Source organism: Schistocerca nitens, chromosome 4, assembly GCF_023898315.1.
Source record: "Schistocerca nitens isolate TAMUIC-IGC-003100 chromosome 4, iqSchNite1.1, whole genome shotgun sequence".
In the NCBI taxonomy this organism is placed as follows: Eukaryota; Metazoa; Arthropoda; class Insecta; order Orthoptera; family Acrididae; genus Schistocerca; species Schistocerca nitens.
In genome coordinates this window covers 484,882,144-484,908,177 of record NC_064617.1, presented here as the reverse complement: position 1 = coordinate 484,908,177, position 26,034 = coordinate 484,882,144, and the positions used below count along the sequence as shown (strand labels likewise).

At 39.7% G+C, this 26,034-nt stretch overlaps 1 protein-coding gene across 2 annotated transcripts in view; it reads right to left on the bottom strand.

The window, feature by feature from the left end:
* Positions 1 to 1,085: 1,085 nt before the first annotated feature.
* The window catches only part of LOC126251445 (cyclin-dependent kinase 14), a 525,593-nt gene continuing 500,644 nt past the window's right edge, over positions 1,086 to 26,034 (bottom strand). For both annotated transcript variants that reach the window (XM_049951872.1, XM_049951871.1), the window contains 3 exons: positions 21,041 to 21,202; positions 12,718 to 12,808; positions 1,086 to 3,530 (listed from right to left, as the gene is read on the bottom strand). In XM_049951872.1, the coding sequence (XP_049807829.1) occupies positions 3,460 to 3,530; positions 12,718 to 12,808; positions 21,041 to 21,202 (324 nt within the window). In that variant the 3' untranslated portion in view covers positions 1,086 to 3,459. The remainder of the gene's footprint in view (positions 3,531 to 12,717; positions 12,809 to 21,040; positions 21,203 to 26,034) is intronic.

Sequence of the window (26,034 nt, the reverse complement as noted above, 5' to 3'; positions counted from 1 at the left end):
TAATAGATTTCTGGGACAGTGTAATTAAGGAGTATCATAATAAAGATGTTGGAAAACCTAATGAACTGGCATGGAGGTTTCAATTTAAACAAGGCTTGGTGTCTGGTACTCAATTTATTAGGCTCTCCCTGGCCCTCTCATCAACCAGAGCCGGAAAACACTACGGTAATGTGTTTCACAGCATAACAGTGTGGGTTCATAGAAACAAATAAGCATAGAAGGGGCATAAGAGGCACTAGGTTTCCATCTTCGCTATAAATAGTAGCACGACACCAACAGGAGTTCAGTCTGGTTAGAAACCAGGCAGAAAGTAGAAGAACACAGTTTGCCATACCTGAAATTCACGAGTGGACTGGCCATCAAAATATTGTGCAGAAAACTGAATCAATAATTAGGCTGAATACTTGAAAATACAACTTTATTCAACCATACTGAGAAAACCTGAGAGATCATGACATCAGGATGTTTCACAAGTTTGACAGATATCCAGTGAGAGACCTTGGATTACAAGTGTTCATGGCAGACACAGCCAGAACAATTAGCTTGTGTATTCTGCATACTGCAATATTAGTTATGCTTAGACAGGAAAATGAGGTTACACAAGCAAATTTTGTAGGTCGTGCTGTCGGTAACTCATTCCTCAGGACTGTATGTGGAGTTCGTAGAGTCGTATTGGTTACAAGGACTCCATTTCTTGGCAAATATTAAAATTTAAGTATTTTCCACAGCTGTGAAAAACAAATAGTGACGAATAAGTTTGGATAGAATAAATTGATATTAAATACATTCTGCAGAATGTGCTAGACATTCACAGGCATTAACGTAGCTACTCTACTGTGACTACATTTAGCCCATCAACATCTTTAGTGCTGTTTCTTCAGAAGCAATGTTCTTGAATCTAGATCTTTGTAAAAGATGAAAAAATAAATACACACTTTGTAAGCAGATACATAGCTAACTGCATCATCAAAATAAGAAAAACAAATGTCTTATAAAAGCACAAAAATTAAATAATGATAAAAAGGTCAAAGTGAAGGGATTACAAAAACCACAATATTACAAAGAGACATTTATTAAGTATCCGATCATGATTTTTAGTGGTATAAACAACCAATAACTATTTACATTTCAAATTTTACATGTATATTATCATGTATAATATTAAATTACTCTTTGTAATGTAAACTAAGAGGTGCTGAAAAGTCATACAAATTTTTGTAGTCTGTTGCTCTTTCTTTCAGTACACAAGCAGAAGATGTATGTGCTACTAATCACCTCTTAATATCTGTATAACTGCTTTGTCTGAACATAATTGTTTCTCAAATGATTTATTTGTAAAAACTTAGGACAAGGGTTGGTGCAGTATGGAATAGTGCTCTCCCTTTCAAAACACTTCTGAATTTTTTCCCTAGTTCCTAAACATAGTACTGTGTTACCCTCTATACCTAAATTTGACCAACCCACTTGAGGTGACATGTTGGACCTAATACTTCTCATCAAAGTAATGAAGAAAAAGTAAGTTTTACGTCATAAATACAGGTGATTAAGAACTTCGATCTTAACCAGAGACAAACATTTTGGTTTGCCCCCATGTTGGTAAGTTAATGTAATGTTACTGTTAATTCCAGGATAAAATCTGGAATCTGAAGCAAATAACAGAAAAAATATTGTCTGTTTCTGAAAAACTGTAAGAAGGTTTTCGTGTGATTCACAGTTTTTCCCAAATTACAAGGGAGAATGTGTGCTGATCATAATTTACACTAATTCAAATGCTTATAAAAATATACTAGTAAACTCTCACAGTTAATAAATAAATGGGTGGCTGAAAATGATTTACTGTATCTAGAATTACCAACATGTCACATCATCCTACTCTAATTTTTTTATTGTACTTCATTAAACTAATGAAAGTAATTTTAAGCCTCACTATTCCACCGTTTTGGTTTTAGAGCAAGGGAAGTAAAATGGGATTGTCATCAATCAATTCTAATGCTCTGAAAAATCACAGTTCAAATGCCACAGACTGCTGACTGCAGAAACACTGCTACTTAAAGAGTTATTTGGCACATCATGAATACATAGTCAACTAAAATATATTACATAGAATCTGACAGTTCAGTGCAGTGTATATCGTTCATTGATTTTTCTTTAAAATAGAGAAACTGCAAATCGAATTTTAAGAAAATAGCAACATTACCAACAACAGCACATACACTCTTCAAGGCCAAAAGCAAGTGAACCATACAAGAATATCGTAGGAATCGAAACACCCTGTTCATGAACATTAGAAGTATCCAGTTACCAAGCAAATCCATTTGTTTTGCTATATTTACTGACAATTTCAGTCAGTATCTCAACACAAATGTGCGCTTACAGTGTTATTATTTGAAAATACCACCAGACAGAATTTGATGGTTCAACAAATTTATCCAGTTCTTATTTTACTTACATATAACTGTTGGCCCCTTATCATATACAGTTGCTAAAAAATATATGTAAACAGAATGAAACAGGAACATTTTACATGCTGTCAATAGAGAAATCACATTTCAGATCTAGAACACACTGATCGGGTCTTCCCGAAACAGCTTATTCCCAGCAAACTATTCCTTTGCCATAATCCACATAAATTTTTATACAATGACTATGAGCAGTACATGACACATTTGGGCATACGTTACTTCAGACTATTGAACAAAGCACAGAAAGTATACACTGTAAGAAGCAGAGAGATGTCTTCACATTAACTTTTATTTACAAATCAATACATATCACCTTGCTAAACAGCCTGAATAAGTAGATCAACAATAATAATTGAGCACTCTGGAAGGAATGAACGTGCAGAGCCGTGCAAAATTTATGGCAACAGGTGAGAATGTTTTCTTCGATGAAAGCCATTAGAATAGATTTGCTAATGCACTGCTACTTTATCCTCTCCGCTTAAATTTCACCATTAAAAGTACTTTTTTTTTTTAATTTCATTCTACTAATTTTTTCACTCACTGGGGAAATTTTCATCTTCACTATTAAAATTCGAGTTGTAAAGTACTGCAATCATAAAGGGCAGTTCTGAAATACAACATTGTACCTATTTAGAAAAAAATGTTCCGTCTGGTACATATTGCCTTGGCTATTACAAAACTGCATTAAAGACAGATCACACATGTGCTGAGAACACTTTTATTGTACTCTCAGTAGATGTAAGCAAATGTGATTTGAGCAAGCAATGTTCATAACGTCAAAATCTCAACAGTCATAACAATCGTCCCTGAGCTGTTCCATCCGAAATAAACAAAAATATTGATGGTGTCAACAAGTTACAGCCAATCGAGTCACTTTTTTTATCTGTCTCTCTCTCACACACACCAAGGCAATTTTATGGCCATCAAAAAGCTTCAGTGCAACCATCAGCCACATTTTTCATGATGGTGGTGAATAAATGGCAAATTCCCACGAACCTCAGGTCTTCACAGAACAAGACCGTCCTTCAGGAAACAGGTAGACTCCCTCTACACTAAAGATGGAGTTTTCTGAAAAAGAGGATTATGTACGTAAATACACATGTAGTTCCAGAAAACACTATACATTTAACAGTTTTTCAGTTCTGTGGCAGAGAAGAAAATCTCTTTAGTGCCCGCCAGGAAGACAAGAAGACAACAAAGATATGCAGATTTAGAAATACAACAATGGCTAGTTTGGATAATTTCCAACATCTCTTATGATCATCATACATGCTGCCAGATTAGTTTTCCTTTTTGAATATCATCTTCAGCAATGTGAGAGAAAAGTAAGCCAGACATTATGAGCACATAGATTGCCTGTGAACCAGGAGAGTGTGTGACCTTATAGTAACTAAATACAATATTTGAACTTAATATAATAAAGAACGATGATTACATTATCATTAGAAACTCTAGCTTGACAAGAAGACGATAACTGATTCATTTATTTAAATACTTGTATATATTTCATATCCAAAGGTGTAACCATGGGTATCCCAGAGCAAATTGACTGAACATTAAACCCACTCCAAGACACAAATGTACCACGACCTAGCTCCTGATTGTGTGTTCAAACGATGTGCAGCAAATCAAAAAAGAAGTCAAAAGATGAACACTTAACTCTGTTGACACTTAACTCTGAGAGAATAAAGACGAAAGAAATGTTTAGAAATAAGAAAGAGCAGCAAACAAAGTAGTTAAAGCACAAAGAGGGTGATAGAGAAGAAGAGCAATGGCAAAAACGTCCCAAAACATACAGGAAACACAAGAGAAAAGGGGGGGGGGGGGGGGGCAAAGAGCAAAAAAACTAAATGGTATCTTCACACCAATGCAACATTCTGAGGTTCTGAGACGAAAAATGACTTTACAAATTTGAGTTCCCAACTTTTTTCTCTTATTATGCTAGCTGCTAAGCACACACACCTCTTCTCCCAAACATATTATTAGTACTAATTTTTTTGTTTAATTTTGACTAGTTATTAATTTATTTCAGTGGCATGTGCTATATGCTAAACAAAGAAAGTAATCTAAAATTAACTTAAAGGAAATCTACAAAACAAAAAAAAAAACAAAATATGGAAATAAACAGTTTGTACATTAAAAATGCAGCTTCTACTAGACATAATACCCCATTAGCACCTGACATTTAATATGACAAAACTTCTCGAACTTCATAATTTTGATTACAATTTTAGGTACATGTGTACTAATGTCATAGTTCCTTTAAGTTCATGACAGAGAGAAATCTGTGAATTTCTCTACCTGCATCTACACCTGTACTCTGAAAACAGTCTTATGGTGTGATATGGAGGGTACTTTGTACACCAGTGTCACGCCCCTTTTCCGGTTCCAGGCACAAACGGTTCATGGGAAGAATGATTACTGGTAAGTCTGTGCAAGCTCAAATCTGATTTTATGTTCATCTGTCTTTTCATGAGCATATTAGAAACCAATATATTAGTTGGCTCTTACAGGAATATATACTCTTGAAACTTTAATAGTAAACCACACATGACGCAGATCGCCTCTCTTGCAGTGACTGCCACTTGCATTGGCTGAGCATCTCCATGATGCTTATGCACTTACTAAAAAAACATGTAGCAAAATGTGCCGCTTTTCTTTGTGTCTCTTCTATTTCCTCTATCAATCCTGTCTAGTACAACTCCTAGACTGCTGAGAAATATTCAAGTACTGATAGAATGAGTATTTTGTAAACTACTCCCTTTGCTGATGGAATACATTTCATGTGGATTCTTCCAAATAATCTCAGTCTGACATCTGCCTTGAATGTGGTTAGTTTTATGTGGTCATTCCAATTTCAGTCACTTCATATACATACTACTGCACGTTTTAAGGCAATGACTGCTTCCAATGTTTGCAGAATAGTCATATAATCGTACAATAATTAGACTTTCTATCTATTCATGCTCAGTACATTACATATGCTTATGTTGAGGGTTAGTTACCACTTCCTGCACAAAGTGTCAATCTCAGCAGGTCTTCCTACATTTCCCTACAATTTTCCAGCATTGCAACTTCTCTCTGTACAACAGCATCATCCGCCAAAAACCTCATGGAACTTTCAACATAGTCCACTGTGTCATTTACATACACTACTGGCCAACACCACGAAGATGACGTGCTACAGACGCGAAATTTAACCGACAGGAAGAAGATGCTGTGATATGCAAATGATTAGCTTTTCAGAGCATTCACACAAGGTTGGCGACACCTACAACATGACATGAGGAAAGTTTCCAACCCATTTCTCATACACAAACAGCAGTCGACTGGCATTGCCTGGTGAACCATTGTTGTGATGCCTCGTGTAAGGAGGAGAAATGCGTACCATCACGTTTCCGACTTTGATAAAGGTCGGATTGTAGCTTATCACGATTGTGGTTCATCGTATCGCGACATTGCTGCTCGCGTTGGTCGGATCCAATGACTGTTAGCAGATATGGAATTGGTGGTTTCAGGAGGGTAATACAGAACACCGTGCTGGATCCCAACGGCCTCGTATCACTAGCAGTCGAGATGACAGGCATCTTATCCGCATGGCTGTAACGGATCATGCAGCCACATCTCCATCCCCGAATCAACAGATGGGGACGTTTACAAGATGACAACCATCTGCACGAACAGCTCGACGACATATGCAGCAGCATGGACTATCAGCTCAGAGACCATGGCTGCGTTACCCTTGACGCTGCATCACATACAGGTGCGCCTGCGATGGTGTACTCAACGATGAAACTGGGTGCACGAATGGCAAAACGTCATTTTTTCGGATGAATCCAGGTTCTGTTTACAGCATCATAATGGTCGCATCCGTGTTTGGCGACATCGCAGTGAACGCACATTGGAAGCGTGTATTCGTCATCGCCATACTGGCTTATCACCCAGCGTGATAGTATGGGGTGCCACTGGTTACACGTCTCTGTCACCTCTTGTTCGCATTGATGGCACTTTGTACAGTGGGCATTACATTTCAGATGTGTTACGACCCGTGGCTCCACCCTTCATTCGATCCCTGTGAGACGCTACATTTCAGCAGGATAATGCACGACCGCATGTTGCAGGTCTTGTACGGGCCTTTCTGGATACAGAAAATGTTCGACTGCTGCCCTGGCCAGCACATTCTCCAGATCTCTCACCAATTGAGAACGTCTGGTCAATGGTGGCCGAGCAACTGGCTTGTCACAATGCGCCAGTCACTACTCTCTATGAACTGTGGAATCGTGTTGAAGCTGTACCTGTACACGCCATCCAAGCTCTGTCTGACTCAATGCCCAGGCATATCAAGGCCATTATTACGGCCAGAGGTGGTGGTTCTGGATTGTGATTTCTCAGGATCTATGCAGCCCAATTTAAGTGAAAATGTAATCACATGTCAGCTCTAGTATAATATATTTGTCCAATGAATACCCGTTTATCATCTGCATTTCTTCTTGGTGTAGCAATTTTAATGGCCAGTAGTGTATAACATGAAAGCTAATGGTACTTTAAGACTCCCATGGGATAAGCCCAAAATTACTTTTACAACTGAAGATTTACCACCACAGGAAATGATATGCTAGCTGTGATGTGTGTGCCATAAATTGTTCACTCCTATCACACAGCTGGTCTGGTATTGTAGATGCTCATATTTTGTTCTTTAGCGGACGTGCAGAACTGTCTTGAATGCCTTCTGTAAATCAAAGAACAGTGCATTAACCTGGGCACCAGTACCTACTGCTTTATGGGTCTCAAAAACTAACAGAGTAAGCTGGGTTTCACAGAATCTTTTTCGTAAATCATGTTGATTCCTACAGCGGAGATTCCCAGTCTCCAGAAATGTCATAATATGTGTACAAACAAAAAACATTCCAAAAATCAACAACTGGCCCAAGTCAGAGATTTAGAACTATGGATTTGTGTGTGTGTGTGTGTGTGTGTGTGTGTGTGGGGGGGGGGGGGGGGGGGTGTTCAATGACCCACTTTGAAAATAGAAATGACTTGCAATTTTTTCTGTTCCCAGGATCACTTCACTCCTCCAGTGGCCTGATGTACACTGCAGCTACAAGAGGACTTCTTTCTGTAGCACACTATGTAGAATCATATTAGTATCCCATCAGGCACAGTGGCCTTTCATCTGTTAAGCAACTTCAGTTGCTTTTCTATCCCATGGTCACACATTTCAGTATCTGTCATTTTGATGTTCATGTGACAATTTGAGGAGGAACTAAAATGGTAACTTTCTCAGTGAAACAGTTTTGGAGAAATATGTAGTGCTTTGGTCTTTTTTGTGTCATCCTTAGTTTTGATAGCGTTATGATCTCTCAATGTTTAGACAAATGGATTCAATCCAATTCTTGATTTAACGTAAGACCAAAACTTCTTACAATTTTCTGTTAAGTCGGTATATAGAATTTTACTTTTGAATACATTGAATGCTCCACAGACGTGTCTCCTTAACATGAGTTTTGGTTTTGTTCAGTTTTTGTTTGTCAGTGAGGCTTCAGCTATGTTAACATTTGCAATGAAGCCCCCTCTGTTTTTGTAGCAGTTTTCTAACGAGGCTGTCTAACCACACCAGCTCTTTCCCGTCCTTCACTACCTTGCTTGGCAGATACTTTCTACGGTGTATTTTACATACTCTAACTTTGGCCATTGATGCTCAACATTGTCAGTGTTAGAGATGAAATTTTCATCCTTATTGCTGACCTAACCTGAAACAAGCTACTGGAAATGACAGCAATGTACATTAAGCCTCGCATCAGTAAACAAAAAAGTTAATACTCAGTTGATAAAGACATTATGATGTATTGTATGAAAACTTTAGTCTCCATTTCCTCCTCTCACAACAACTGGTAATTCTACAGTCATCATTAAGATGGAAACATGACTAAATTGAGTTTCCTGATAGCTCCCTGTAGGCATTCTGGTTCAAATTATCCATCACCTCAGCTGAAGGACTCAATTCTGTATAACTAAAATGTCCTTACATCATCTTTAGAAATATCTCCTGCTCTCACCATCCAATGCATGTAATCCACTAGATAATCTTTCTGTGGATTACAATGATCACAACACTGCACATCATATGTGTATAGACAGTTATATATATGAGCACACAATCTGATTAGAGTCTTCTGTTGTCCACTGTGTGTGCCACTGTAGCTCTACTACTCACTGTAACAGTGTATTTTACAGGCAAGAGTGACCAAGAACTTCATCTGTGCAACTCTAGTTCAAATGTCCCAGTGATGCAGTGCACTCTGCATTGATTGTTCACAAAAGAGCTGGCAAGGACCAGTATTAATGTCCTACAAATATCTTTTTGCCTGATGGCAAACAAAATTTTAATCTTGGGCCAAGACATATGCTGTTTATGTGCTTCTTTGTGGTCAAATCTTGGCTGCAGTTTGGTTAGAAATTTCTACTAGATCAACCACCAACAAGAAGGTGATGTATTATGTGGCAATACACTTGTGACATACAACAACTGGAAGAATTACATTTGCGACATCTGTAATTTTCGTAACATGTTTCATTTTATCTTCCAAGAACAAGCAGGAAAAATTAACACTACGCTTGCTTGACTGTTTACAGCACCTATAACTTATCCAGTACCATATACATGCAGATACTACGAGAGGCATTCAGTAAGTAATGTGACACACTTTCCTTTGGCCAACTTCGATTGAAAAAATGCAGAATTTGTTGTGGGACATCTTGGAATATTACCACTTCAGCCCCTATAATTTCATGAAGTTCTGATAGGTGGCAACACTATACATAGCCTTCAAAATGGTGTCTGTAATGGGGATGCATTCCAAGCAGACACCTGTCATTGAGTTTCTGGTGGAAAACCACAGATATTCATAGTACTTAATGATGACAATAATGATGATTGGGATGATTGGTTTGTTGGGCCCCGTACAAACTCTCAAACTTTGCTCAGCCGAAGCTCACCACGTTCATGAATGATGATGAAATGACGACAACACAAACACACAGTCATCTGGAGGCAGGTGAAAATCCCTGACCCCGCTGGGAATCTAACCTGGGACCCCATGCTCATGAAGTGAGAATGCGACCACGAGCTGCGGATGGTACTTAACGAATGTCTGCAAAGACCTGGCAATGAACAAATGCATGGTGAGTCATTGGACGAGGCGTCTATCATCATTGCAATAAGGTCAAGCAAACCAGCCCGACCTCGCGCATGCTGGCTGGCCGCATACAGTGGTGACTCCTGCAACATTGGAGTGTGCGGACACTTTCATTCATTTCATTCTGACAGACCACAATCAAACATCTTGCTGCACAACTGGATGTCTCCATTTGTAGTGCTGACATGCTCATCCACCAGTTGGAATACTCAAATGTGTGTGCCCGCTGGATTCCTCACCACTTAACAGAAGACCATAAAGAGCAACAAAGGACCATCAGTGTGGAATTCCTTGTGCATTACCAGCCCTCACTGTTACAATTTTTCATCGCTTATCATCACAGATACTGAAACACGTGTTCATCAGTTTGAATTGGAAACAGATGGCAATCCATGGAAAGACACCACACCACCTCACCTACAAAGAAAAAGTTCAAAGCCACACCCTCAACCAGTAAAGTCATGGCGACAGTCTTTTGGGACTGAAGGAGATATTCTATTTGATGTACTTCTTCACAGTGCAATGATCAACTCTAAGTGTACTGTGGTATTCTCAGGAAATTGAAGAAAGGACTTCAGCTTGTTCGTCACCACAATAATACAAATGAGCTTCTCCTTCTCCATGACAACATAAGGGCTCAATAGAGGAGCTCATGGAACTTCCATTGGACTGTGTTTCCTCACCCACCCTACAGCTCTCAGGTGTCACACCTACCTACTTCAATTTGTTTGGCCCAATAAATGATACACTCCATGGGAAGCAGTACCTGGATGAGGGGAAGTTTATTGCTACAGCAAGACATTGACTGATGTCAACTAGCAGAGTGGCACCATACAGGTCCTTCCAGTAAGGTGGCACAAGGTTGTCAGATTGAAAAGAAATTTGGTTGGAAATAGGATTTTGTAGCCTAAAGACTGGAGAACTATTTGGTGTATTGGAATTATGAACAAAACCAACTTGCTTTCAGAAAAAAAAAAGTTTTGCATTGCTAGCTGAACACTCCTCGTACTACCTTTAACATTCGAGGTGATTAATTTTCTATTCAAGCATACTATTAAGCTGCTGGAAAACACACACACACACACACACACACACACACACACACACACACACAAGTGCAAGTAGTTTCTGTAGCAGATTAATGTGAACACATATTTTGCATACATACAGGTGTGACCAACACACTTTGTAAATGATCTGTCCAACAGAGAGCCATTTAAACTGATGTTCCCTGTTACATTACTGAATAAATGGAAAGTAAGACAGGTTTGAGTGTACAGTCTCACCAATGTGAATATCGCAAAAGGTGGAAATAGTAGTTAAGATGGCCAATTTATGGGAAGGAAGTGAATGCAGCTGATTTAAGGTGACATCCTGGCACTCACCTCCAGTAATTTTGCAAAATGGTAGAAAAACTGAAAACCTTATGCTTCTGAATACAAATTGGGTATCCTAATTAGCGTAACACCCTTCACACTGACAAAATTATAATGTTTCTGTTTCAACTTAAGGAAAACAGGACAACAACAAGATTGCAATATGTAAAGCTTTTTGTATTTGTGGTTTTCCTTCAAAAGACAGCCTCATATGTTATGGCAATTCAGTGTCTGTACCATAACATTTATTCTTCTTCCTCTTCTTCGTTTGTTCCCAATATTTTTTCTTTTCCATCAACACAAACTCTAGCAACAATAGCTCAAGATCCTGTGAACATTCCATGCTGTTTGACACATTTTGTATGCAGAAATTTGTACTGCACCGAGATTTAAACTTGTAAAACTTAATGAAAAGCTGTTTAACTGGCTAAAGATGAAGTATGTGCCTCCATAACCAATGCATAACAGTTAACTGAGATGAACACGAAGGTAGCCAGTTAAAAATCAAGACGTAGAAATTTTCTTCTCCAGAATTTGATTAGTAGGAGGGGCAGAGGTGAAGAAGGTGGTGGTGGTGTAAAGTTTTTTGCTATCAGGCTTTGTGCTAGTACCATTTAATAATCAAACTTCTCTACAATGTGTCACATAATGAAGACAAGGACACTTTATGGTGACTCGTACACCGGATGGCTATGGTAATGTAACACTTCTTTGGTAACATTTGACAAGAGTGGGTTATCTACTCAATGAAGTTGCTCCCTAGTCTTTTCTTGCTTTTTGTGCTCATCCGTAACATGAACTTTGCAAAGTACAAAGAGTTATCCACAGAATACAGAGATACACTTCAAACTACATAATAAGCTGTAGAAATGCAATGGCAAACAGTTTCCACTACAACGTTGTCAAGAAAACATCTTTGAATTCTCATATTGTCCTTAACATAAAGTATAACTCTTAAGGACAGCACTAATTTAATATTCAATAAATGTGTGGAAAACATGAGACACATTAATACCAATGAGGTGATATTTTTCTACTCTTTCTAGTAGTAGATCTTAAAGTGAACATTGGTAGTAAGTTAAACTGTTTCAATGGCAGTCTTTATTTTCACTCTAAATAACAGAACAAGCAGATGTGTGCATCTCCTGGAGAGCAGAAGAAGTAATATACAGAGGTCCTAAAATACACTCTAGGAAAAAAAAGCAATGCACATGAAGGATTTATCAAAATGGGATGGAAATCAGTATATATGATGTACATGCACAGGCAAACAAATTATTACAATTTCAGATAAAAATTGGTGCTTTATTTAAAAGAAACCGCTTCTCAAATTGACTAAGTCAATAACACATCCTCTCTCAAATGCTGACGTATTGTTCACGCATCTGTCTATGAGACATAGTTACTTTCAGACTCTGTATACAGAACGAAATTCATGAGGACTTTATGCCCTGGTGTGGACATGTCCTCTATTTACTATCATTGCAAGCTGTGCAGTGCAATTTTGCTGTAGCATCACACATTCATCCATCAGTCATCAAAGTTTACAGTTTTCCATTTTCTGATAATACCTGTATTAATATCGATTTGCGACCAATTTGCATAGCTTGTTAGTGGTGCTTTTTGTCTTAGAATGTACTTGCAATATGAGTAAAAGGAAAACAATTTTAAATGGTAACATACCATCTGGTAATTCATACAGCTTCCGAGGAAGTGAGGCAAAGTAACGATGCCTCAGTGCATCTTCTGCACCTATCCTGTTGTCTGGATTGAGCTGTAAAATGAGAGAATAGAAACTGACTGAAGACTCTACTCTGTTATTATGTTACAGAGCCAATAATTTCACTAAACACTTTTATGGTTAATACTTCAGTCAAATATAATACTGGTTGTCTCACAGTTTGTTCCTCTAGCCTCAATTGCAATACCTGTGACCTATTCCGTACTCAAGTTATTCTCATTTATCTTATGAACAACACTTCTCACTTACAAGGACATATGTGTGTTTTATTTTTAACTTTCAGCAATGTAAACAGTTTTCCTTATCACAAAAAACATGTAACAGCAGATATTGTCTTTGAGAGATACAGGAACTGTTAATGAGCAATAAGTGGTACTTATTTGTCACCACTGTAGAAAAATAAAAAGAAGTTCACTTCACAGAGCTGTGACAAATTAAGACAGGTTGTAACTGCAATACATGTTTATCACAGTTTTTTCTCCATTCTGCATATGCTGTGCACAGTGTATAAATCTTCATGACAAGATATGCAAGTAATTATTTGTGTTTACACATAAATTTGCTAATTTTAATTTGGTTTATTGCTGTATTAAGCTGGCTTGTCTAATATCACTATCCTATTATCTGTGGATGAATTAAAAACTAGTTGCTATGGTGTTCATTCCAAAGATGCTCGATACCAGTCTATCCTGCAAAATCCTCTTAATCTCTCAATAATTACTGTATTCACACCCTTGTCTCCCTCCACAACAGTTACTCCTCACACTTCCAATACCAAATAGACAATTTCTTGATGTTTCACATGAATTGATTAGTTGGGATATCAACAATATGATGAAAAGGATAGATTGCTACTGATCATAAAGATGACACATTGAGTTGCAGACAGGCACAACAAAAAGACTTACTCTCTGAGCTTTCAACCAAAGCCTTCTTTAGAAAGGAAAACAAAACTGAATACCCTGCACTCCAACACCTGAAAGAACACTCCATTTATCAAGCCTATTGATATCCTATTGCCGCCTTAGGGCACCACTATCCAATTTCTGTCCTACCCACTGTTCCTCCTCATCAACCCCTCTTAACACCCAGACCCTGCCCTCCAGTTAGCCACATCCAGGAAACTCCCTGCCAACACTACACTAAATGCAAAGACGAAACAATCCCAGAATACTGTTGACAACATTTCCACCAAAATCCTCAGCCACAGACAAGTTTTAGCCCTATCCTAAGAGCTCACCTTCAGCATTACACCCTAATTTAATCAAGCTGGACTTGCCAAAGACTTGCTATCCTCCTCCCAGTCCCTGTCGTGAAACACTTCCTTGCCACCAATCACTCCAACCAAAGGCAACCTAATCCCAACATTAAACCCTGCCTCTCCAGTTCTAGCATCATCCAACATGATTCTCCCTTCCCTCCCCCCTCCTAACCATCACCTTCCATGTTTTCCTTACCTCGAACTTGGCCTCATAATCCTTCTCCAGGTTCCTTCCTAAGAACAACCTTTTAATTTTATCCTAACACACAACCACTTCAGCCGGCCGGAGTGGCCAGGCGGTTAAAGATGCTACAGTCTGGAACCGCGCGACTGCTACGGTCGCAGGTTCGAATCCTGCCTCGGGCATGGATGTGTGTGATGTCCTTAGGTTAGTTAGGTTTAAGTAGTTGTAAGTTCTAGGGGGCCTGATGACCTTAGAAGTTACGTCCCATAGTGCTCAGAGCCATTTGAACCATTTTTGAACACAACCACTTCTTGTTTGATGGGAATGTATTCAAACAAATCTGCAGCACAGCCACAGGCATCAGCATGGCACCCTCCTATGCCAATCTGTTTATGGGCCATCTGGAGGAAACCTTCCTAGCCTCCCAATCCCCTGGTTCATGTCCACTGATGATGTCTTCATGATCTGGACTCAGGGCCAACACATCTTATCCTTATTACTTCACAACCTCAACACCTTCTCTCCCACTTGTTTCACCTGGTTCTCCTCAACCCAGTGTGCCACCTTCCTGGACCTTGCCCTGCTCCTCTCTAATGGTTCCACCCACATGTGTGCCCAAATTAAACAAACCAACCACCAATAGTTACCCACATTTTGAAAGCTGCCATCCCTTCCATACAAAAAAATCCCTCCCATCCAACCTTGCCGTCCTGGGACAGCATATCTAAAGTGACAAGAACTCCCTTGCCCAGTATGCTGAATGTCTCACAAAAGCCTTTACAGACAGGCACTATCCTCCAGACAGAGTCAGCCATCAGGTTTTCCATGCCATAAATCCATACACCTACGATCCTACCACCACCCCCAAGAACAAGTTACAAAGGAGCACCCGCTTCGTCACCCAATACCACTCCAGACTGGAGCAACTGAACCACATCCTTTATCAGGGGCTTTGATTACCTATCATCATGCCTTGAAATGGACATCCTACCCAAGAACCTTCCACCCTTCCTAAAATGGCATTCTGACACTCACCCAACTTCCATAATATTACAGTCCATCCCAATGCCACTCCCAATCAGATCCCCTGGCTACAGGGATTTTAACCCTTTAGAAGACCCATGTACGAGACCTGCCCAATGCACCCACCCAGCACTTCCTACTCTGTCCTGTCACAGGACTATTTACCCCATCAGAGGTCGGACCACCTATGAAAGAAGCCATGTCGCATATCAGCTCTGTAACAATCACTGCACAGCTTTTTATATTGGTAAGACTACCAACCAGCTGTCCACAAGGATGAATGGCCACCACCGAACTGTCCAAGGGCAAAGTATACTACCCTGTGGCACAACATGTAGCTGAACATAATGTGCTTGACATCAATCACTCCTTCACAACTCAGGCGATCTGGATCCTCCCTTCGGGCACCAGCTTTATTGAACCACGGAGATTGGAATTATCCTTACAACATATTCTCTCTCCCGAAATCATCCTCGCCTCAACCTACAGTAACCTACTGGCCCTCCTCACCCTACACTCAATAGTTTCTGCACCATCCCATCATCATCTCCCAGTTCACATTCCTTCACCCCATTGTGCAGTGCTCTCTGCCAGCACACCCACCTTTCTTTTCCCCTTCTCTGCTTCTCTTCTGTTCCACACTCCCTCCCCAAAGCCTTCCAAAATTGCACATGACAGCCTTGTCCTGCCACCTAGTCCCTGCATGCTCCACCAGGCAGTGCTGACTATTCCCCCCCCCCCCCCCAACTGTCTCCCACTCCCTCCCCCATCACTGCCCCACTCTGAAGTAAGCAACTCAACTGTCACCTTTACAGTGAGTTGCAAGCAACCTTTTTCATAATATTGTTAACTAGTATCAATATTTTGCAAGCATGACTAATTAAACTGACAGTTCAGTAATATTCAACAACTGTCAGCACCTGCTTTCTTTGTAATGCAAATTATTACATTCTTCGCTGAGTCTATGCAATTTTCACCTCTTTCATGTATCTTGCATACCAGGTGGAACAGTTGTCTTACTGGCTCTCCCAAGGATTTCAATAATCCTCAGGGACCATTGCCTGCTTCAAACACCTTATTTCCAGTTAAGTTTTTCAATGCTGTGACAAATTCTTCTCACAGTACTGTATATCACCTATCATTCTCAACTACTTCCTTTTTCCTTTCTGTAATATTTTCTTCAAGTTCATTTCCCTTGTAGAACCCCATGTAAATTCCTCTCACCTTTTTCTTTTTCCCTTCTTAGCATAGTACTGGTTCACCATCATTTTTCTCAATATTCATATTGTCACTTCTCTTTTCCCAGAAGGCCTCTCTCTAAACTTCCTATAGGTGGTACATATCTTTCCAATAATTGTGTGTGCTTCTAAACCTTGGCATTTGTCCTCTAGCCATTCCTGCTCAGCCATTTTGTATTTTCTGCCAGTCATTTTTACATGTCCACATTCCCTTTGATCTGTGTCATGCTATTTTTCTTTTTTATTTTCTCCTTTTGTCAATTAAATTCAATACCTCCTGTGTCATCAAAAGATTTTTACAAGGTCTTGTCTTTCTACCTATTTGATTCTTTGCTGCATCAGTCAAACATTGCCTAATGCTTCCTACAAAACTGTCAACAATCTCTGGTTCTTTCAATGTATTTGCGTCCCATCTCCTTAATGTTTACCTTTTTGCAATTTACAATGTACAATTCATAACCAACAAGTTGTGGTACGGTACATGTCCACATCTGCCTATGGAAATGTCTCAGTTTAAAATCTGGTTCCCAAATCTCTCTTACCATTATGTGACCAACAGTAAACCTTCCAGGTCTCTTCCACATATTATTACATCAAGAGTTAGCAATGATTAAATTATGCTCTTTACTAAATTCTACCTGACAGATTACTCATTCATTCCTTTCCCCCAGTCCATGTTCTGCTGTTTTTCCTTCTCTTCCTTTTTCCTAATATTGAATTCCAGTCCTGCATCACTCTTCAATTTTCATCTTCCTCAACTATGTGAATAATTTCTTTTGTCTTACAACTATTATAAAGGTAAACAGGGTCTTTTTTCATAAGATCTTCTTGTCTGCTATTCACTAGCTATTTTCTGCTCCTAAAATGAAACATTAATATAGATGTACTATGCAAGTGAAGCATGATGATTGTGACATGATGGTATATACCCCTCACGTTCCTTAGGAAACCTAAAAACATATGTGGTATCATCATCTTGTTGCTGCATTTATTGCACTATTCAATGCTCCCATCTGTAAAAACCATTGTACACACAAAAATAAACTACTGTTCGCTTTCACTTTCACGATCACGCCTAACTCAACAGTTTTACTTACTGACTACTTGGCACGCCACTGGCGCAGTAGGCAACCAAATCGAGACGAAGTGTCACAACTGTTATGTTAGACTATGGGAAAGATCAATTTGGATTCAGGAGAAATGTAGGGACATGCGAGACAATGCTGATCCTACGACTTATCTTAGAAAATATGTTAATGAAAGGAAACCTACATTTATGGTATCAGTAGACTTAGAGAAAACTTTTGACAATGTTGACAAACATTCTCTTTCAAATTTTAAAGGTGACAGGCGTAAAATACAGGGAGCAAAAGCCTATTTATAATTTGTACAGAAACCAGATGGCAGTTATAAGAATCTCCCATCCCTGATGCTGTTCAATCTGTACACTGAACAAGCATTAAGGAAACCAAATAAAAATTTGGAACAGGAATTAAAGAAATAAAACCTCTGTGGTTTGCTGATGACATAGTAATTCTGTCAGACAGCAAAGGACTTGGAAAAGCAGCTGAATGGAATGGACAGTGTTTCGAAAAGAGGATATAAGATGAACATCAACAAAATCAAAACAAGGAAAATGGAATGTAGTCAAATTATATCAAGTGATGCTAAGGGAATCAGATTAGGAAACAAGACACAAAGTACCAGGCGAGTTTTGCTATTTGGGCAGCAAAATAACTGATGATGGCCGAAGTAGAGAGAATATAAAATATAGACTGGCAATGGTAAGGGAAGTGTGTGTGAAAAAAAGGTATCTGTTAACTTCAAATATAGATGCAAGTCTAGAAAGTCTTTTCTGAAGGTATTTGTCTGGAGTGTGGCCTTGTATGGAAGTGAGACACGGACAATAAACAGTTTAGATAGAGAGAGAATAGAAGCTTTCTAAATGTGAGACTACAGAAGAACACTGAAGATTAGATGGGTCCATCATGTAACTAATGAGTAAATACTGAATATAACTGGGGTGATAAATTTGTGGCACAGCTTAACCAAAAGAAGGGACATTCTGAGACCTAAAGGGATCACAAATTTAGTACCTGAGAGAAGTATGTGACGTAAAAATCGTAGTGGGAAACAGATTTGAATACAGTAAGCAGATTCAGAAAGATATAGGTTGCAGTCGTTATTTGGAGATGCAAGGCTCTCACAAAATAGAGTAGCATGGAGAGGGGACATCAAACCAATCTTCAAACTGAAGACCACAACAGGAAGAGCCCCTCTCTAAGGTTACTGATAAAATCAAGTTTGTGATTTCAAAGGCAAGAGAGAATTTTCATTCACAATGCTGAAAACATTAGGAGGAATTAGCCAATTAAAACACTGGGGTGGGTGAGTGAGGTTTATGGGCAATTCAAATTGAATAGCTGATCTTATCTAGGAATCTGTAGCTCCTTCCATTTTTAATTTCAGCTGCAGAATGGAAAATCCCCTAAAATTGCTCCACCTCAGGTGACAATCCAAAGAGGAATTCACCATTTCATCATGAAATGCAACTGAACCTAAGGTGCTAGCTAGAACAGTCCAGACATCTGCAACCACTAAGGCAGAGTTTAAACATGCTTGGAATCCCTCAAAACTTAAATTTAAAAAGAGGCAGTTTATAGTTACCAGTACTTAAAACAGCAACTCCTTACTGAAGACCAGTGAATAGAAAGCATATGAATGTATCCAGACATCTTCATTTTGTCACAGTTTCTTGTTATATTTCTACCTCATTTTGAATGTCCCAGAATAATTAGCATGATTATCATTATTGTTCCTTTCTGAAAGAATGTGATTTGTTGTAGTGATAGAAGTATTTGGTGGAAGATCAGACAAAAAAGAAAATGGTATGACTCTAAAGCAGCTCAGGTACACTTCTAGACTGTTGCCTTAACTGGTTGCAATAATGTGCCTGTTCGATGGTTGGTATTCTTGTACGGTATTCGAAAGATTAATGAAACTGAACAATTTCTCAAAAACACTTGAGAATGTTTCTTACTAGAGCAGCATTTATTACATCAATCTATGTACTACTATCACACAATAGTTTGAAAGAATAGTTGACCATGCATAGGACATTTGTACCCAGGTAGAATAGTACATAATGAGAGGGAACCTCCATGGTATACAGTAACCGTGAACAAACTTCTAAAGAAACAGAAATCACTGCATAATAGTTGTAAAACAAAGCATAGGGATATATATTGAAAGATGCTGAATGAAACTAGTCTGGCTGTCAAGACAAGAATGCATGATGCCTTCATGACCACCATAGCAGAGTATATTCAATGATATTTTACAAAACATGAAGAAATTCTGGTTATATTTAAGTTAGTGTCCAGTCCCTGCAGAATGATATAGGAACTGAAATTGAGAGTAGCAAAGCAAAAGCTGAAATGCTAACTCCTTTCTCAAATGTTCCTTTACAAACCAAATGCAACATAATTGCCCCAAATTTAATCCTAGAACCTCTGAAAAGCTGCATAAAGTAAGTATTAGTGTCAGCAGTGTTGAAGTCCCTCTTCTAACTATCATAGATCCCTTGAACGAAAAACCGCACCCTGTTCTTGGGAGAAAAGAACAGGTGACACTCATCTACAAGAAGTGCAGTAGAAGTGATCCACAAAACTACTATCTCTAAATAAAATAACCAAAGAATTCACTTTTATATCTGCACTGGCAAATCTAATCCTGAAACTGGAGTTGAACACCAGTGAAATACTAAATTCAGATTAGAACAGATATATAACAAGGATAGACTAGACATCAGGTACTAAATTCATGGATGACTTTCACGAAATCTAGCCCTTTTCCTAGACTTCTTCAGATCTTTTCTTCCACCCCTCTTTCTTCCCCTTCAACCCTTCTGCCTGAAGGAGGAGCCACTGGCTCCAAAAGCTTGCTTAATTGCAACCTTCTTTTATGTGCATGTTCTGCCGCTGCTTGGTGAGTAGATTTTTTTTATCTATCCAATTTAATTTTCTGTCAAAAATTGATTGTTTGAGGTGTTATATTTCAAATATCTGGTAGAAAGAATTCAGAAACTTTTGGTTAGCAAAATATGCAACACAGAATGATGATATGAATGACTTAAAATATTTTCAGAACAAGGTTCATATGAGATGTATATAAACACCATTACATTACTTTAGTGAACCAGAAAACCTATGTTCCAGTGAATCCTTAGTATTGAATCATAACTTGCATGAACTATAAATACTAGAGAAAAGAATGAAAAAAATTTGGTTTCAATTGGAAGTACAAAAGCCTAGAAAGTAAAAGTGAGAAAACATTTTAAAACATAGACACTAAAATAAGAAAAGATACCATAATTTTACATTTATACTGAGTGGACAACAACAGTCTAAGAAAAAAGCAGTAAGAGAACAAATGTCTATGGAAAGAAGAAAGTGAAGAATAACTGAAATCAGAAAGAAATGAAATATGATTTTACTCTTTACCTGCCCATGAAATTTTAATGAATAAATTCATAATTTATGAAAGTAATGATTTTTAACCTGTAAGAGTGCAGATGCCATATTCTCGCCTTCCATTATATCATAGAGCCTTGGAAAGGTCAAGCCAAGTTTCTGACCACGATAGAACCCCAGCTTGTGTGGTTTATAGCCAGGCAAGCGAGTAACTCCTTCCCACGTCTCTTCTGTTGGTGTGCCAAGCACCTGCACAAAAAGAAGCATACAAATGTAATTGCTATGAAAAACAATTTCCATAAGAACATTTCATCTCCATAATCTACTCCATCGGTTCCAGGACTGATGAAGTATTGTCACACTCTCTTAACAGTTGCTGAAACATAATTCAAAGCAATGATATGAAATGAAATGCCCTGCATGTGTTCCACAGAGATATTGAATACTATTTGTGTTCTGATTAGTAACAGTTTGCAGTCTTCATTACATGCCTGTTCAGAAACAGCATGCAACTTTTAAACACTTTAGCGCCACTGAAAATGAATGTCAAAACATTCCTTCACCTGATTACTTGCAGGAGATTCTCACTGCCCATCTTGCATTACATTTCACTCACAGGACCGTTCCCAATAATACAAACTTCTTTACAGTTAAGATCAGTGAACGACAGCCCTAAACAGACCCCAACTTGATCATCTTAGATTGATATAAAGGCTCCTCCATTGGGGTCATGAATCATATTAGCTAGCAGATGGTCTCTCTCAATGGTCATGCCTCTTCCACCAGCATGCCTTGCCACAGCAATGAAATACCAAATGCTCAACAGAATCTCCAAAACATCCACCCCCTCAACCCTCCCTGCAGTTTCCTCTAGCTTCAATACGAAGCCCAAAATTCACAAACCTAGCCTACCTGTATGCTTCTATGTAGCTGGTTACTGTGCTCCCACAGAAAAGATCTCTGTCCCAGTTTACCAACTTCCCCAACCGTTGCATGTAGCGTAAGGCCCTGTAGCAAGGAAACCATGAACTTTCTTCATTGACTCAACACAATCAGCTTAGTTCCTAGCCCATTACCAACCACCTCCCTGACTGTCACCACTGACATCACCAAACTAAACTTTAGCATCTTCAACACTCAGCCATGCTGCATCAAACATTATCCTTACAAAATACTACCCCTTACAAAATACTACCAATATGAAACCCACTACCTCATTCCATATTCAGATGATCAACTATGTCCTTCATGGCAACTACTTTCTTGGAAATACATTCTAATAAAACCATGGCATAGTCACAGCAGTCACATGGCATCCTATTAAGCCAATTTTTTGATAGGCCATCTAGATGAATGATTCTTAACTATCTAAGTATCTAGGTCATTATTATGAAAAAGGAAGTTGCCACTCACCACATAGCGGAGATGCTGAGTCGCAGATAGGCATAACAAAAAGGCTGTCAGAAATAAGCTTTCAGGCAGCAGGGCCTTTGCCAGAAACACACACACACACACACACACACACACACACACACACACACACACACACGTACATTTGTAAATGCAACTCACACACGACTGCAGTCTCTGGCATCTGAAGCCACACTGCAAGCAGCAGCACAGTGCATGATGGGAGTGGTGTCTGGGTGGAAGTAAGGAGGAGGCTGGGGCAGGGAGGAGGGGGCGTAGTAGGGTAGGAGTGGGGGACAGTGAGGTGCTGCTGGGGAGTGCGCAGGGATGAGGTGGAGAGAGGGCTGGTGAGAGGTGGGGGGAGGTGGGTAGCGGAAAAGGAGGGAGATAAAAAGATTGCGTGTGATGATGGAATGAGGACTATGTAGTGCTGGAATGGTAACAGGGAAGGGGCTGGATGGATGAAGACAATGAAAAATGAAAGCATTGGCCAAAAGCTTATTAGTGGCAGTCTTTTTGTTACGCCCATCTGAAACTCAGTGTCTGCACTATATGAAGAGTGGCAACTTTCCTTTTCATAATACTGTTATGTTCCATCCTGTAATCTCCATCATTACCAGGGGTCATCATATACCTCTTGCGGTTGTCGAGGGCAATTCTCATCTCAGTGGTATAGGGACGACATTCTGCAACCAATAATGGGACTGTATTGGCAACATTTTGTGATAATTCTGTCTTGATGGATGATAATTCATGTAATTATTATGCTGTTCTTCAAAACACGTTCCTTCAGCATGCTAGGATCACTAGAATGGAGTTGCTTCCTTTGCCATGGACATCAAACTGTGTGAGAAGCTGAAATGAGTTGTTTTTGGATGTTGGCAACAACCATGTACTTTGTGTCTCTTATGCAGAATCACCATTTAAGAGTGAGACAATTTAGATCTCATTGATGGTGCACCACAACCAAATTAAGCCTGCATCTGAGCAAGACGACATTCCATCACATACTGATACCATTCTGGAGTACTGTGAAAAAGACGATTTTGCCACTAGACTATTTTTATTGTATTTGTTTATCTTGTGATTTGGACACAGTGAAAATGAATATTACACATGGCTCAGAGACAATTTTTGTTTTCTGTGCCATGAATTTTAAAATAAAGGGGTGATGCCAAACTTTTGCTGATGTGTGTACATTGTGATTTCCACTACCTTTAACAATGCTCTGAATATATTCATTCGCACCACATCTGAAGTGATACATCACAGGTCACCAAATCTATATAAAGAACATGGTCCACAATAAATTTTTTCTCTGAAACTGAGAATGCGGAGACTTGAAACTTCTTGGTAGATTAAAACCATGTACCACATCAGGACACAAAACCAGGAACCTTTGCCTTTTGCAGGCAATGCTCTTAATGCCTGAGCATCAAGACAACACATGACCCACCCTTGGGTTATTTTGGGGGGGGGGGGGGGAAGAGACCCAACAGCTAGGTCATCAGTCTCATTGGATTAGGTAAGGATGGGGAAGGAAATCAGCCATGCCCTTTCAAAGGAACCATCCCAGCATTTGCCTGGAGCGATTTAGGGAAATCACGGAACACCTAAATCAGGATGGTCGGACGCGGGATCGAACCGTCGTTCTCTCGAATGTGAGTCCAGTGTGGTAACCACTGTGCCACCTCACTCACTGACCCACCCTCACAGCTTTATTTCCACCAGTATATCTTTCCTATTTCCTGGATTCCACAGTTCTCTGGAATAGTTTGTGGGAACAGTCCTCCAGAAAGAAACAGTATAGCAGTTAAATGGCCTAGACACAGCCTAGGGGATTGTTTATAGAATGAATTTTCACTCTGTAGTAGTGTGTCCACTTTGAGAGCATGTCATAGGTCATGCCTGGATATTCCGTCAGTATAGCATTTGACTGCAAAAGGGAAAGGTTCCAGTATTGTGTTTAGGTCTGGCACTTAGTTTTAATCTGACAGGATGTTTCATCCTAGTACATCTTTATGTCATGCATACTCCCAACCCCTTGCCATTCGGGTCATGCACTACCTGCTCAAACATTTTGAGATGGATTTTATTCCTGCCATATAAGCGATGGACATCAGAGCAGTAAATGCAGTGGCAGTTTAAACTAACAACAGATGTTTAGTTGACCAGTTAGTTGTAAGTAGGCAGTGTTAAGTAGTGGATGTGTAACCATAGTGTGTCAATGTTGTTGTTGTTGTTGTTGTTGTTCTGTTATTTTTTTTGTATGGGGCACTGATCAGTGTCCTTAATTAAACTGCCTGGGCAAGCTATCCATTCAGAGGACGCTGACCTCCACTCCCCATCACTTTAAGGTTGAAGCCACGTTACACTGGTGTCGATATCAGCGAGGCTGGTGGGGAGATCTCCAGCCAGTGTGTGTGTGTGTGTGTGTGTGTGTGTGTGTGTGTGTGTGTGTGTGTGTGTGTGTGTGTGTAAAACAGAGGGAAACATTCCACGTGGGAAAAATATATCTAAAAACAAAGATGATGTGACTTACCGAACGAAAGCGCTGGCAGGTCGATAGACACACAAACAAACACAAACACACACACAAAATTCAAGCTTTCGCAACAAACTGTTACCTCATCAGGAAAGAGGAAGGAGGAAGGAGAGGGAAATACGAAAGGATGTGGGTTTTAAGGGAGAGGGTAAGGAGCGGAAAGACTTACCTTAGGGGGGAAAAAAGGACAGGTATATATACACACACACACACACACACACACACACACACTCTCTCTCTATATATACACAAGCAGACATATTCAAAGACAAAGAGTTTGGGCAGAGATGTCAGTCGAGGCGGAAGTGCAGAGGCAAAGATGTTGTTGAATGACAGGTGAGGTATGAGTGGTGGCAACTTGAAATTAGCGGAGATTGAGGCCTGGTGGGTAACGGGAAGAGAGGATATATTGAAGAGCAAGTTCCAATCTCCGGAGTTCGGATAGGTTGGTGTTAGTGGGAAGTATCCAGATAACCCGGACGGTGTAACACTGTGCCAAGAAGTGCTGGCCGTGCACCAAGGCATGTTTAGCCACAGGGTGATCCTCATTACCAACAAACACTGTCTGCCTGTGTCCATTCATTCATGCGAATGGACAGTTTGTTGCTGGTCATTCCCACATAGAATGCGTCACAGTGTAGGCAGGTCAGTTGGTAAATCACGTGGGTGCTTTCACACGTGGCTCTGCCTTTGATCGTGTACACCTTTCGGGTTACAGGACTGGAGTAGGTGGTGGTGGGAGGGTGCATGGGACAGGTTTTACACTGGGGGCGGTTACAAGGGTAGGAGCCAGATGGTAGGGAATGTGGTTTGGGGATTTCATAGGGATGAACTAACAGGTTACGAAGGTTGGGTGGACGGCGGAAAGACACTCTTGGTGGAGTGGGGAGGATTTCATGAAGGATGGATCTCATTTCAGGGTAGGATTTGAGGAAGTCGTATCCCTGCTGGAGAGCCACATTCAGAGAGTGATCCAGTCCCAGAAAGTATCCTGTCACAAGTGGGGCACTTTTGGGGTTCTTCTGTGGGAGGTTCTGGGTTTGAGGGGATGAGGAAGTGGCTCTGGTTATTTGCTTCTGTACCAGGTCGGGAGGGTAGTTGCGGGATGCAAAAGCTGTTGTCAGGT